General features: G+C 43.7%; 1 protein-coding gene across 7 annotated transcripts in view; it reads right to left on the bottom strand.

Moving 5' to 3' along the window:
- The window catches only part of usp9 (ubiquitin specific peptidase 9), a 39,861-nt gene that overhangs the window by 10,735 nt on the left and 14,589 nt on the right, over positions 1-14,537 (bottom strand). For 3 of the 7 annotated variants that reach the window (XM_074694203.1, XM_074694208.1, XM_074694204.1), the window contains exons 12-36: positions 14,310-14,516; positions 14,085-14,221; positions 12,538-12,671; positions 12,338-12,428; positions 11,092-11,205; positions 10,769-10,997; positions 9,927-10,022; positions 9,625-9,836; positions 8,056-8,296; positions 7,772-7,921; positions 7,507-7,627; positions 7,285-7,415; positions 5,796-6,074; positions 5,566-5,703; positions 5,209-5,346; positions 4,731-4,897; positions 4,547-4,655; positions 4,314-4,460; positions 4,074-4,220; positions 3,775-3,982; positions 3,468-3,688; positions 3,189-3,376; positions 2,930-3,103; positions 1,783-1,924; positions 940-1,696 (exon numbers count right to left, since the gene is read on the bottom strand). In XM_074694203.1, the coding sequence (XP_074550304.1) occupies positions 940-1,696; positions 1,783-1,924; positions 2,930-3,103; positions 3,189-3,376; positions 3,468-3,688; positions 3,775-3,982; positions 4,074-4,220; positions 4,314-4,460; positions 4,547-4,655; positions 4,731-4,897; positions 5,209-5,346; positions 5,566-5,703; positions 5,796-6,074; positions 7,285-7,415; positions 7,507-7,627; positions 7,772-7,921; positions 8,056-8,296; positions 9,625-9,836; positions 9,927-10,022; positions 10,769-10,997; positions 11,092-11,205; positions 12,338-12,428; positions 12,538-12,671; positions 14,085-14,221; positions 14,310-14,516 (4,678 nt within the window). The remainder of the gene's footprint in view (positions 1-939; positions 1,697-1,782; positions 1,925-2,929; positions 3,104-3,188; positions 3,377-3,467; positions 3,689-3,774; positions 3,983-4,073; positions 4,221-4,313; positions 4,461-4,546; positions 4,656-4,730; positions 4,898-5,208; positions 5,347-5,565; positions 5,704-5,795; positions 6,075-7,284; positions 7,416-7,506; positions 7,628-7,771; positions 7,922-8,055; positions 8,297-9,624; positions 9,837-9,926; positions 10,023-10,768; positions 10,998-11,091; positions 11,206-12,337; positions 12,429-12,537; positions 12,672-14,084; positions 14,222-14,309; positions 14,517-14,537) is intronic. The other 4 variants (XM_074694207.1, XM_074694209.1, XM_074694205.1 and 1 more) reach the window with 3 other exon arrangements.

The following is a 14,537-nucleotide window of genomic DNA, read 5'->3' as shown; positions in this document are numbered from 1 at the left end:
TTACCTGGGTGAGAAGCCATTTTAACCGAATGTTTTCTTTAAATAAAACATCACTTTTTGTCTTCTTTTTAACCCCATTTTTACAGCTTTTGCCTATTTTGCCCCCAATTCATCATTTTTTGGCCACTATCAGAAAGATTTTTTTAATTTTTACATTTGATTTCAAATTTAATTTCCAATTTTGCTGCCATAATCAATTTTCCTAAGCCACTTTTGGATTATTTTTACCAATTTTTCACCTTTTTTTCCCCTCTCCAGGCACTGTAGTTAAAACCAAGACATGCGTCTGCTCTGAAAGATCCTGGTGCAGCCACATCACTGCTTTGTTAGTTCTGCTTTTGTGATTACACGATGTTGCCATGACAATAAATCAGTGAATTCTTTTTGAAAAACAGATACACTTTGCTAAATATTTTTTTAGTTCAATCTAACATAAATCTTATTAATGTGGTTAATTTTTTAAGACTTTTGAAAATTGGATATAAGACATTTTAATGCCAACTAAGGCCTTATTTTTAGAATTGTGAATTCAATGCCTTTTAAGACTTTTAAAGGATCCGCGGGAACCCTGCATTAAATCCAGTATGAAAACGTGCAAAAGTGGATAATACAACCCAGGACATGCACCAAAACAATCCACGATGAGAGCGTTATTTACTCAAACTGCGCTCAAACTGTGCCACAGAGCTGAAGACGTGTTTCCTGTTCGGACAGGTCGGCTAAAAACCATCAACTCAAGACACCTGTCGCTAAGCTACAGCTAGCTTAACAAGAGAAGTCACGCCAAAAAGAATGATCAATCTGTGCTTAAAAAAATCCATTAAAAAAAAACACGAGGAGGTTAATTGGACACATTTTAAGCTTAATAACACATGAAATAAAAACACAGGTGGATGTGTGTGTGAGAACCTGAGCAGCAGGTGGAGCAGGGCGACCTACCTGGAGGAGGGTTTAAATAGACACTGTTACAGGTCAGAAGTTTCTTAATGAACTGGAAATATTCCAGGCTGTATTGCATTCTGTTGTGCATGAATTGGACGTTCTGCTTGCGGACGCTGCACTCGATGACACCAGGCATCTTGACCTGATGCGGCTTGGTGGAGGAGATGGAAAGCTCCGAGATGTATTTGACAAGCTCGCTGTCCTTGTCCAGTGAGTCCATGCGCTCGTAGAAAAGGATGTAGGCGTTCCACCAGCGCTTCTGCCTCCTGTACGACATCCTTTTCATCATGTGATCAAACACCTCGCCCATGTACTCCCCGCCGAAGCACTGGTTCTTCATCTCCTCCTCGTCGTCCATCTTGCACTCAGTCACGTCGCCGTCGTCGAACTTATACCAGCGGTTCTTCTCGCCGTCCCCGCCGTTCCTCTGGATGATGTAGGAGTAGTAGTGTCCGCCGCTGGCCTGGCCTGAGTGGACCAGCACTCCCACCAGACGGTACTTCGAGCTCCCTGGTGGCGTGGGCTCAGAGGGCTCGTTCTGCTGGATCACCTGGTTCTCCGGGTTGACGTCATCGCCCTCCAGCTTTGCCACGCCGGCGACCGTGTACGGCTCCATGTCCAGCTCCCTGGGGAACTCAAAGTAGTCGTTGAACTTGATGGCACACTCCCGCTCCCAGTCGTAGTCGAAGCGCTTCAGCTGAATGGCGAGGACAGGCGGGAGCTTCTTAATCAGCAGGCGCTTTACTGTGTCCACCTGACAGGAGGAGGAAACGTTAAGGATCAGCTCTTTAACGCATCGTAATGAAGCTGACGAGAGGAAGAAATCTGTCCTGCTCTCACCTTTTTATTACACTTCTCACAGTGGTAGGCGTTGGCTCCTTCCAGCAGGTCTCCTTTAACGTACTGCTCCATGGAGTCCAACAGGTTCTGGTGGTTCCTGATATCTACATTGAGTGTTGTGAACGACTCCTCGCACTCATACCTGAGAAAAAAAACAAGCAATGAGGTCAGAGCGCCCAGAGAAATCTGTTTTAAAGGTCCCATATTACGCAAAAATCACTTTATTAAGTCTTTTAGTGAAATTTGTGGGTCTTTGTCTTTCCTCCCAGCCCACAAAATGTGATATTTAATGACCAAACCTGTTCTTAGTAGAGCTTGTTAATGAAAGATCCTGACCTAAAACCAGCTGTTTGGATTTTGGGGATTTGCCGACGTCAGCGATTCCCTTTGTTGACCAATCAGGAGCAAGTCTGACCTGATTGGTCCACCGGAGCAGATACTTCCAAACCCCCTCCCCGGGAGGAGAATGCTGAAGTTGAAGAGCCATCACTGCTCTGTTTTTGGCTGTAAACAGCCACATAGCTCCATGCTCAAGCTTCCCATCTCAGAAGAAGACAGACTAAGTGTCTAGAGTTCATTTATCAGGAAATGTTCCAGCTACACTCAGTAAAACTGAGCATGTGTGTGCTAGTCACTTCACGGCCGACTGCTTTTCCAACTTTGGACAGTCCAACAGAGGGCTAGCCAATAGACTGGTCCTGAATCCAGGCGCATTACCAACCATCCTCCAACAAACCTGGGACCCTGGAAATGTGAGTATTTTAAATGCTGTGTGCTGTGGAGCAGATGGAAGAGCTTTTCCTCAGTGTCCCCCCTGTCTCTGTGTTAGCTTCAGGATGCTAACTTTAGCTGCAGTTAGCCTGTTGTTTTAGCCTGTAATGTTACGGTAAACGAGCTTCTCTGTTTTCTATTGTGCACTCGGAGCTCGTGGCGCCGCTCTCAGTGACGTGGAAGAGCGGGGCGGTATCAGCGGTGGCTCATTTACATATGAAGGCCACGCCCACTAAATCAGAGCGTTCTGAACAGAGGGGCTATGAGAGCCTGGAAACAATGCTGCTGTGCTTGATTTATGGGCTTTTTGGACCAAAACATGTTACTACCATTTCATGAAGACATCAAAGTTGCTGAAGGTAGAGGCTGCTCTCACCTGTGTGGGCAGCCCTGACAGATCTTCTGATCTGCGAAGGACCCTCCCAGCACCTTGCTGAGCATGGCGGGGTGGCCTAAGGCTTTCAGCGCTTCGTCCAGACTGTCCACTAAAGAGTTGAAGAACTCCAGAGCGTCGTGCTGCTCCCTCAGGTTCACTGGCTCCCCCCATAACCTGAGAGGAAGGAACGACGCTAGAGATTAGATCAGAAACTGGGATTAAATCAGATTACACATCGCATCACATGACTCTGAAATACCTGAACTGTTTCCAGAATCCTCTTGGGACGTAGTACTGCAGCCTGGACGCAGCTAGATGACCAAAAATGACCTGCAGGTGGCGCAGCACCCCGATGTTGTACTCCTTCCTGTCCTCTGACTTACTGGAGGGTTTATCATCGAACTGATGGTGGTAGCTGAACACTTCGTCTCTGGGGTCCACGTTGCTCTGTGACAGAAACAGAATTATTTTAGATCTCACTGATTTATTTGTGGTTGTCACGCCATCTTTTCATTTCCTGTTCGAATCCTCACGGTACCTCGTTCTCCTGCTTCTCATCCCCCGACATGTCGTCATCCACATCTGTGCCGGTGCCCTCGATGGCCAGGATGCCGTTGCGGATTGGAGGGATCATGTACAGCTGCTGAATGACGGAGTTCATGTAACATGTGGCCCCTGCGTTCTTTAAACCCACAAATCCTTTATTTGGCCGCGGCCCCACCGGAGGCAGATACTCCCACTCTGTCAGCGTCTCACAACCTGCAGGGAGACGGGGTCAGGCACATGGTGTAAGGCACAAACCATCTCTGAAATCCTGAGAAATCAGCACAGTGATGTCTTCATACCTAAGTAGTACATGTCAGTTAAGGTGTCAACGATCTGCTTGAGGTTTCGGACGCAGCCCACGGCCAGAGCCACCAGGAGCTCGAAGCCGGCGTTGATGGACGCGGGAGTGCTGCAGACAGGGATGGCCTGCTCCGTGGGGAACTCTCCGCTCTTCATGTACTGCAGGTAGACGTTAGACGCCGGGAAGATGAAGTCGTCGATCAGCTCCTGATGAAGTAAAACCAGGAAACGTTTCTTAGTGAGGCTGAGGAAAAGCAGAAAGTGAGGGTTGCTCTGTTTTCAGGTCTGATGGTTTTACCTTGATGAGGTTGGCTCCTCCTTTCTCGCAGCCGATGTAATACTTCTTCTCAGGCGTCTGGAAGGCGAGGAGCTCTTTGGTGACGCCGAGGTGGCCCTCCAGGATGGTTTCCTCCACACCTGTCTCCCCTGTCCTCTTCACCTCATCCTGATCATCGCAAACACATGATGAGTCACCACAAACCACGTTTTCACGAGACAAATAAATGAGTTTGTTTATTAAACTCCTGAGCTGTGTTACCCTTATCCGTTTGAGCCAGTCGATCTCGTTGTTGAGCAGCACCTCGGCGTTTGGCAGGTTGATGTTGCTGTTGTACGCGTAGTTCAGGAGGTGACGGAGCAAAGTGAAGTAGTCTCCAGCGTGTTTGGCTCGCTCCTTGGCTGTGCTCTGGACGTCAGAGGACACACAGGTTTAAAATTAGCTGATGATTCATACCAAACGTTTTAGGAGCGCAGGATGTTTGAGGAACTCACCCCGAGCACGGTGAAGAGCAGGGTGATGAAGAAGAGGAGGGGTCTGTGACCCATACAGCACCGAGTGGCCATCAGGAAGAACTGCTCCTGGGCCATTTGACGCACAGATCTGACGGGAAAGAGTTGGATCATCAGCATCAGGATGTTTATTTAGCTTTATCGATGCGTCAGTAACTGGACTCACTTGCTGTGGCAGTGTAGCAGCAGGTCTATGATGAAGGTCTGCCAGGCCTTCTCTTTACTTAGCGTATCCAGAGCCGTGGGCATGAGGGCGAAACACAGCGTCATCACTTCCAGCGCCTCGCAGCACACCTGCTCGTCCTCCCCGTCCGGCTCCTTCGCTGCATTCGTCTGAGACAAAACCAGAGGAGATGAAACTTTACATAAAAATATATGAAGCACTGCAATTTCTAAATTTTTAATCCCCTAAAAGTCTGCTAAGCCCATCAAAAGCGCTCTGTCCCCTGGCTGAACTTTGCTGGAAGCTAAAGACCTTTAGGGACCGAGCTGGTCCTGCCTCCCCTGGTCCTACAGCAGTCTGCATCTATTATTAAAGTCTGTGCTCGCAGCTGTCACTCACTTCAATTTATCCAACCTGTGCTGATGTTTCTAAAGTGAACAGAGGCAGAAAAACTTCCCTGGAGAGGAGAATTCAAAGGTACCTTTTCGTAGATCTTGCTGATTTCTTCGTTAGAGCTAAAGACGAGCTGCACCGTGCCGCAGCCTGACGCCCACACTATTTTCTGCACCGCTCTGATCACACAAATGTCTGGGATGTACTTCGATACCTGGAAGAAATTCTGGTGAAAAAAATATTCCCATAAAAGCCATTATTACCAAAAGCACATGTGTTATCTACTAATCCAGCGTTTGTATTAATTAACATGTTTCTTTAGTAATTAACGACCAACGTGAGATGAAACATCAAACTTTAAAGAGTGAGAAAAGCTGGATTCATAAACACAACTAGTTCATCACATTTCCATGTCTACAAACCGCTGAGAAGCCGATTCTCTTACATTTTCTGTTACCTCATCAGAAATCTGCTGGGCTAGGCGGATAGCTACGTTGCGCAGCATGCACTCTGAGGCGGGGTTTGGGATGTTTTGCAGGGCGCTCTGCAGGACCAGGGCCTGGTCGTGGGTGGCCTGATTTATCTGTGCACAGGAAACAGAGCAGACGCTTTAGTCAACGAGCGGGAACCAGTCGTGCAGGTTCATCTCTGCGCGAGGGAAACGTGCGGTCTAACCGGTGAGACGGGAATGTTCCCCTCAGCGTTGGGCTGGCAGGCCTCAGCCACGGCTTTCACGTGCCCGAAGCCCACGGCGGTGAGGAGGAGCTTGGCGATCTTCAGGGCGTTGAGGTAAGCTCCGCGCCGCGTCTCCATGTCAGCTGATGGGAGGAAGTTGTTTCTTGTGAGCATGCTCAACACCAGAGGAAGTCCGCCACTCTTTAAGAAGTTGTACTGGAAGTCACTGGCGTCTTCGCCCAGAGTGGCACTGGCTGGCATCAGCAGGGCATAAACAACCTGAAACACAGACGCAGAGAGCGTGAGCTTTGTGTTCACGCCGAGGAGGTTACAACACGCTATCTGAAACGTTACATTCACAGCAGCTTTCCTGCAAAACAAAGACTGGGTTCATATTAAATACCATGTTTTCATGCTAATTTCATTTATTTATTTAACCTTTATTTAACCAGGTTGGTCTCATTGAGATTAAAAACCTCTGTCTTGGCAGCAGCAGAAACACAAAGTTACAGACAGGAAGCACAAAAAGAGACAAAGTTACAGTCACTAAGACACAGGATAACAGATTAAAATCCCTTGAAGATGCCAAGCTGTCATCTCAACAAAACAAAACAAGTTATTTCTTTATCCAGGGTAAATGCTGAAACCTAGAGGTTAATTTCAAAACCTTTAAAGACTTTTTTAAAAACCTTTCAAAAAGTTTTATCTAGAGATTTCATCTAGATGGATTTGCATCGTTCATTTGTGCTCCAATAACTGACAACTTCACTGGCCGAATGCGTAACGGCACAATCAGGGGACAGTTGCAAGAAGGAAAAGAAACATTCAAGGATACTTTTGGACTCAAAGCTTCAACACCAATGAAATTTAAGACCTCAGAAAACCATAATTAAGACTTTTTAATACTTTTTAGAGTAGTGGCATGGCTCCTGCCTACCTGGGGTCCCTCATCCAGCACGGCTCCAAATCACTAGCCGGACTCTTCTCCTCTGTTGTGCCCAAATGGTGAATGAATTACCTAACTCTATATGAGCCACAGAGTCTCTTTCTACTTCAAGAGATGTCTGAAGACTCATCTGTTCAGGGAACACTTGTGCACTCAAGCTGAGCCTTCTCCTCTTTTTTCTCAGGGGGAGAATGAGTCAGAGGGTCTATGACTCAGCTCTTGTGATTTTTTTAGCACTATTACTGAATTTTTGTTGAAGATTGAGGTATACTGTTGCAGCAATTAATCATGGTTTGTTGGCTTGTTGGTTATTGAACTGTAAACTTTTTAAGGGGCTTAATTTTCCCACAATTGATTTATCAATGTTTAAAACTTTCTAAAACCCCGCGGACACCGTGTTATCTCTTTCCAAAAAGATAACACAGAGATTTGATATTACAGTCAGACATGGGAATAATCAAAGGAACAACCTCGAACAATCAAAACACTAAAGTCAACATGAAAACCAGGACATAAAGCCTCAACCAGCTCAGTTTGACCCACCTCGATGAGGTAGAGCACTTGTGAAGGGGAGGGGCCAAAGAAGCGCGAGTCCAAGGAGGGGCTGAGGCTGTTCTCCCCGAGCTTGGCGTGGTCCAGACACACGGCTCGTAGATTCTCCACTGTAGTGTTATCTGAAGAAACGGACAGACCACAGACAGACAGGTGAGCGTCAGAGTCTGAGCAGGTTACATCAGGTCGACTTGTTTCCGTCCAGATGCGTACCGGGGGGCATGAGCTTCATGAGAACTCGAGCTCCGTCTCTGAGCAGTGGCATGTTGAGGTTACAACCCAGATCTGCCACCTGCCACAGGAAGGAGATGTAGCGCAGATGCAGCGACATGATCTGTGAAAAAAACAGCAGAAGGTGTGAAATGTTTTCCTGTTCACATTTTAAAAAATCCTGATTTAAAGATAAAAATAAATCAGTGATGCAAGCATCTGAGCAAGTCGCGCTGAGAAATGTTAATGATCAGAGCTGTTTACTCACCACGCCAGGAAGACAGCTCTCCACCTCAGGGTTGGGCCCATCGCTGTAGTGGTTTCCATGGTTTCCAGGAGAGCCGGTGGATGAGTCAGACGAGCTGTCTGGGCTGGAGGGCATGTTGGCACTCACCTGGGTCAGCTTGGCCGTGATCAGCTGCACATGAATATTACAGTGAGTAAATGCTGTCCTCAAACACACTAAAGACTGTTTCCATGAGTTCATTCAGAAGCAAAATAAATAAATAAATAAACACAAACTCAGACACACCATCTCTACCACATTCGTACCGTTTTGTCCTTCAGATTGAGCTGTCCAATCAGCTTCCTGTCGTCAGCTGGATCCACCACCTCCCCACCAATAAAAAGCTCGATCTTCGTGTGCGCAGCATTCGCTTTGATCCTGTTGAGGATGCCACGGCGAACGGAGCCTATTGTGTCATTGGTGTGTGACCAAATGTCCAGGTCATCCACCTGACGGCCCTGGTTTGGGAAGCGGACGATCAATGTGATGTGCTTCCCACGAAACGCTCTGCGATGGATGGAGAGACGGGATTTCAGTGACGTTAGGGAACAATTTCACACTTTCTTCATGAAACTCATAAAAAGGTTTACTCCAGTGTCTGAATAACAATAATGATGACTAAAAGAAAGATTTTTACATCTATGAGACATGTTATTGTAACCCAAGGGTCTGCAACCTGCAGCTCTTTGCCTCCTTTGCAGTGGCTCCTTGTAGTTTTAAAAATATTATTGAAAAAAGAGATTTCATTTTTCTTAAAGAGGATATTACTGTTATCTGGCAGTACATTAGCAAAAAAACAAAAAAATGACAAGTTGAGCAATATTATGTCATCAAAGTTAAGTACCCTTTAAAAACGTTACATTTTTGCAAATTTATAAAACTTCATCTTATTAAAATATTTTGCAAATTTTTATGAAATTAGAATTTTTCCAAATTTTTGAAAGTTCATTTTTTTTTAAAATGGGGGAATTTATTTTTTTTTTAATAATTGAGAAACATCACCAAAAAAATAAATTTCCATTTTTTTGTAAATGTAAAAATGTTTGACATGTAAAAATAATTTGAACTCTTGAAAATTTTCGAAATTTCCTTTTTTTATTTTTGCCATTTTAATGTTTCAAATTTTTGCAAATTTTTAAATGACAGAAATTTTTGAAAGTTGTGCAAATTTGTCAAATTTCATAGTTTTTCAAATTTTTGGAAATTTACTACAAATAAAAAAACTAATTCATCACATGAACAATTTCATAAATTTAAAAAAGTACTCATATTATGTCATCAAATTTAAGTATGCTTTCAAAACTTTAAATTTTTGCAAATTTATTAAATTTCATCTTTTTAAAATATTTTGCTAATTTTTATGAAATTAATTTTTTTTTTAATTTTTGAAAGTTCATTTTTTTTAAATGGGGGAGTTTTTTTTTTTTTTTAGAAACATCACAAAAAAAATTTTCCAATTTTTTTGCAAATATTTGAAATGTTTGAAATGTAAAAATAATTTCAACTCTTTTTTTTTTGCCATTTTTTTTTTCAAATTTTTGAAAGTTGCGCAAATTTTTCAAATTTCATAGTTTTTCAAATTTTTGGAAATTTATTACAAATAAAAAACTCAAGTCATCACATGAACAATTTCATAAATTCAACAAACTACTCATTATGATAATTATTTATTATATTTTAACAATGTATGGTTATTTATGTATAGTTTTAACTTTATAGTTTTTATTGTGAAGACAGAGTAGATTATGTTGCTCCTGAACGACTTTAATCCAGGTGAGCTGAGGCAAATTGGCTCCTTTGGAAGTAAAGGTTGCTGACCCCTGTTGTAACCGTACCTGGACATGGGCAGGATGGTCCTCTCCTCGTGGTAATCGCTGTCACACTCGTTGATGTACTCCTTGAGCACAGTGAGGACTCGCACCATGCGGATCGCCTCCTGACGGGCACAGTTGATGCTGTCTTTGTCTCCATCCAGCACACACAGAGTGTCGTACGACGCCTTCAGACGGTCAAAACACGACTGGATAAAATCCTCATGGATTTCAACCTGAAAGGAAACAGATGATGGAAAGTGATGTAGCTTTCTACTGATGCAGACACCTGGACGGATCATTAAACCACTACAGCAGCAGATCACCTGGTTGACTTGTAGTTTTGGTCCGAGGTTGGTGTAGATCTCTTTCAGCAGGTCGATGGCTCGACTGGCGATGTCATCACTACCTTGAATAACAACCTGGAAACAGAAGAGGATGTCGCATTAAGCCGTCGCAGAAGGACAGACTTTTATTCGTACACATTAGCATCACAAAAGAAAAGAGGAGCCTCTTCACTGACGCTAACACGGGTCTGATGAAATGTCTCTCCTCTTAGCAGCAGCATAAAAGCCGTTTTCATGGCTCATAGCTGTGAAACTTTCCACCTTAACATAATGGGTATGACCTGCTTTGGCTGATGCTTTAGAACATCAACAACAAATGAAACTACAGCGCTTCACGACTAGCTTAGCCTCGTTATCTGTAAACGATATATACAATAAAACATTTTGTCCCTGCTTCCCTCACCTAATGTTCTGGGTTCAACGTTTCATCTGACAAAAGTGCCACAAGGCTCGAAGCTGCATGAAGCAACATGCAACGGTGAGAGGAGAGCACATAATGTGAAAAACTGCTCCCCACAGATTCCCGTCTCTGAGACGCTCTCCAGAGCAGAAACAAACCCCGCTGAACAAAAGCCTTCCAAGTGTTTCGCACTCTCTGCAAAAACATAATATTTATCTAACCAAGAGGCTTTAAAGTCCACACATCACTGTTGGTTTGAGACGTTTAAGTGCTGCTCAAGTGGGCTAAATGGTTCTCTCTGTTCAAGGTCTTCAATTTCTCTGAGGTGTTAGAAAACTGCAGAGCTCAAAGACCGGCACGGCACTTTAAACCACCAGATAAATAAAATCTTGGGTTTGCCTGTTGGAACAAATCTCCTCACCCTCCAGAGGTAGTCCAAGCCTATTAGTTCCAGGTCATCCATCATGTAGGCTCTGCGCTTTGCTACCAGCTTGCCCTCCCTGCAGTTGACAGCCTTGAAGAACCTCTCGAAGCACTTCATGCCGTTCTCTGTGAGCAGAGACGGGTCCAACTGCAGGACGTTGTTCTCAAAGAAGTCCTTATTGATGTCTGGATCCAGGTCAGGCTCGTCTCCCATCAGCTTGGAGTACCTACGAGGAAGCAGCACCGAAGCAGTGAGAAGAAATGTTTGCTGAACGTTAAAGGAAGAGGAAATCATTCAGGCTCAGGACAGAGGAGCTGTACCATTTGAAGCAGGCCTCGCGGTCACAGAGAAACACGGCGTTCTCAGCCAGACACTTCCAGATCTGCTTGGCCTGAGGGGCGCACAGCCACAGCTGGCCGTCCTTCAGCAGGAACCTGGAGAAGAAACAAGGAAATTAAGAGTGGACGGAGGTGGTTTGGAGGATAGGAAAGCTACGTGGTGAAGGTGGGTCTGACTCTTGAATCATGAGTCGGTGTCGGTTGGTGTGTGGTGTGTGGTGTGTCAAACCTCATACAGGTCGTGTAAGCAGCCAAATCTGGCTAATATTAGCTAACATAATTTCTGTTTTGAACATCAGCACCTTTGTTTCTGGTTTCCTAATAAACTGCTCTGAGTATTATAATCATCTTATCAGGGTTCCTACAGCTCAAGGCAAGTTAAATTTAAGACTTTTTAAGACTTTTTTAATCAAATTTAAAAACGAGTCGACAACGAACCACAATTGAAACAAACAAAACTAACAAACAAAAACACCACATGAATTACCTGTGTTAGAGGCGTGTTAGACCCCATTTGCCTATTTTGCCCCCATTCATCTTTTTTGGCCACTGTCACAACCATTTTTTGAATTTTTACATGGTTTTTGAAATTTAATTCTCAATTTTGCTGCCATAATCAATTTCCCTAAGCCACTTTTGGATTTTTTTTGCCAATTTTTCCTCTCTCCAGGCACCCTAGGTAGAACCAAGACATGCGCCTGCTTTAAAAGTTCCTGGTGCAACCACATCACCGTTTTGTTAGTTCCACTATTGTGATTACGCGATGTTGCCACAAGAGTAAATCAGGAAATTATTTAGAAAAACAGATAAATGTTTCTTAATTTTTTTTTTACTTCAAACTGACAAAAATCTTACCAATGTGTTAAAATTTTTAAGACTTTTGAAATTTGGATTTAAGACTTATTAATGCTTATTCAGGCCTTATTTTTAGAATTATGAATCCAATGCATTTTAAGACCCTGATTATATTCACACTGCAGGTTACAACACAGTTAAACACAGTTCATGTGACTGACTGAAGCCACTTCCTCTGGTCAGAGCCGCAGAAACAGATCGTACCTTCTGCGCAGCCACAGAGCAGATAATACGACACAGCAGATGAAAGTAAAAGTCTCCAGTAACCTTCTGTAATTTCAACATTTCTTCCTTTCAGTCCATTCAGGAAACTACAACACCCATGTTTTTTTTTCATACATGCGGACACGAGATGTTCAAGGTGATGCTGTACCTCAGGAAGTTGAGTCGCTCCTGCACTTCCTGGACGTGGCTGTAGCGGCTTCCTGGTCTGACCGTCTGGGGGTCGAACTCAGCTTGTTCCTCTGTAAAAGCACAGACAGGACCAGTCAGAACCAGTCAGGGTGCTGACAGACCACATCCCTGATCCTACTGAAACCAGACCAACACGCGGAGCTATCAAAGACCGTGTACCTTTAGAGAACTGCCTCATCGTCTCCATGTAGGCCGAGAGGTTCTCCGCCACCAGGGTGACCAGAGCGTGGTTATGCTGCAGCTGGTTGATCAGGTCATGGCGGTAAAACACATGAGGGCTTCTCTGGGTTTGACTGAGGAGGGAACAGCAGGAGGAGAGGAGGACGTATGGAGGAAAGAGGAAAGTTCAGCGTGAATCCAAAGAGACAGAAATGACAAACTTCTGCTAACAAAGGCTGTGATACAGAAAACATTGCACGGCCGATTTCTCCTTTTTCTTTCAGGACATAAGAAAGCAGCTTTTGGTCATTTGTGTGTGTTTGTGAGTGTGTATGTTTTTTATAATATCCAGCAGAAGAAGTCATATCCATGAAGGCCATTTCCTGCCTTGTTTTCCACATTTCAGAAACAGATCACTGCAGTTTATGATTTAGTCGATTCAGCCACAATACTGCAAAAAGCCGCAAAATAATCTGCAAAATATCAATAATAATAACCACAAAATAATTAAAATCAGTTTGATTACTGATGCCAAATCATCAGAAGAAAGACGTGACACAGGTTTATTAAAATTCTGCAGTTTTGTTATGGCTCGGTAAAAAGCAGTGAATAGAAAAAATGTTTATTTTACATCAAAGTTTATCAATTTCTCAAATTATGCAAAGATTAATTTTCTAAAAAAGTGGATCCAAGGCATGAAATCCCTCTGATATTTGGCATTGAGTGATTTGTGCTGAAAAAAGCTGGTGTCAGGAAGAACGGGGCTCCATCTCAAAGGACGTCAGGATCAGTCATGATGTGAAAACTTTAATGACGTGTGTGCGAACCTCAAGCAAAGCCATCAACTGTTGCCTATGTAATCAAAAAATTACCTTCAAAACAACTCTAAAGTGGTGAATCTGGTGAAAATTGGCAACCAGTGCAGGAATATGTGTCTGAAAACTTAGCATTTGTTTTAATTTCATAGGAACTCATTCCTCTGACTCGGTTTCTGTTTTGTGTGCAGGACTTGGGACAGTGAGGACGAGGAATCGGTCATTTGAGATGAAACCCAAGAAAGAATTGCTTAAGCAGATTCATGGCAGAGATTTACATTTCATGTACATGTATCTGAAATATATCCAAGAGAAAGTTAGACTCGACGTAACACAGAGGCAGGAAGAACCCTGGAGTTAGCTCTGAACTTACCCCGCTAAGTTCGTTTGTATGTTAATTGGCATTTTCTTTCTGAAAAACAACAGGCATGCATACTACATGTTTTCTACCATGACTTCAAACTTCATATTAAAATTAATTAATTATTGAAGGCATTTAGACTGGGTGAGTGTTGAGTTTAAGCAGCTAACGTCTCTGAACAGCTGTTACAGAAATAATTTAGCAGCAAAGTGAGTGAACCTTTCAGATCTTTGAGATAATGTAAATGTGAAAATAAAGCATCTTGTGTGTGTGTTGATGCATTTAGTGCCAAATTAATCTAAATAATTCAGAATTAAATACCAAACTAACTTCATCCTGTCTAAAAAATAACGTGTAAACCGTGAACTCACCTGAGGTTTTGAGGGGCTTCTCCAAACAGGCTACAGATTTCTCTGATCTGCTTCAGGGCGGGGATCACCCACTTGTCATTGGTTCGTAACTCCTCTATGAAGCGATCTATCCACTGAATCTTCTGCGTGTCCCTGTCCTGTGAGTGTAAACCAAACATTTTCAGTTAGACAACCCTCTTTTGTTTATTGCTGCAAACGAATCGTCATAAGAAAAGCATGACGTACCTGGGAGCAGCTGTAATCCAGAATCTTGATGTGAGCACTCAGAGCCTGGTCCATGATGTCCACGGGAACATCGTCGCTGTGTGCCAGGTTCCACAGCAGGTTCAGGACCTTGTGGGCCATCACTCCGTCCTTATCATCCTCAGCCAAGCGCCGGATGAGCTCCAGCAGTTTTTCACGCTGCTTCTTGCTGGCGTTTGTCCAGCTCGCCTGCACAAAGAGGAACCACAG

This window comes from Halichoeres trimaculatus, unplaced genomic scaffold (assembly GCF_033239565.1).
Source record: "Halichoeres trimaculatus isolate MK-OKI-2021-1 unplaced genomic scaffold, fHalTri1.1 fHalTri1_scaffold_19, whole genome shotgun sequence".
Taxonomy (NCBI): domain Eukaryota; kingdom Metazoa; phylum Chordata; class Actinopteri; order Labriformes; family Labridae; genus Halichoeres; species Halichoeres trimaculatus.
This window is presented reverse-complemented; position numbering and strand designations above follow the sequence as displayed.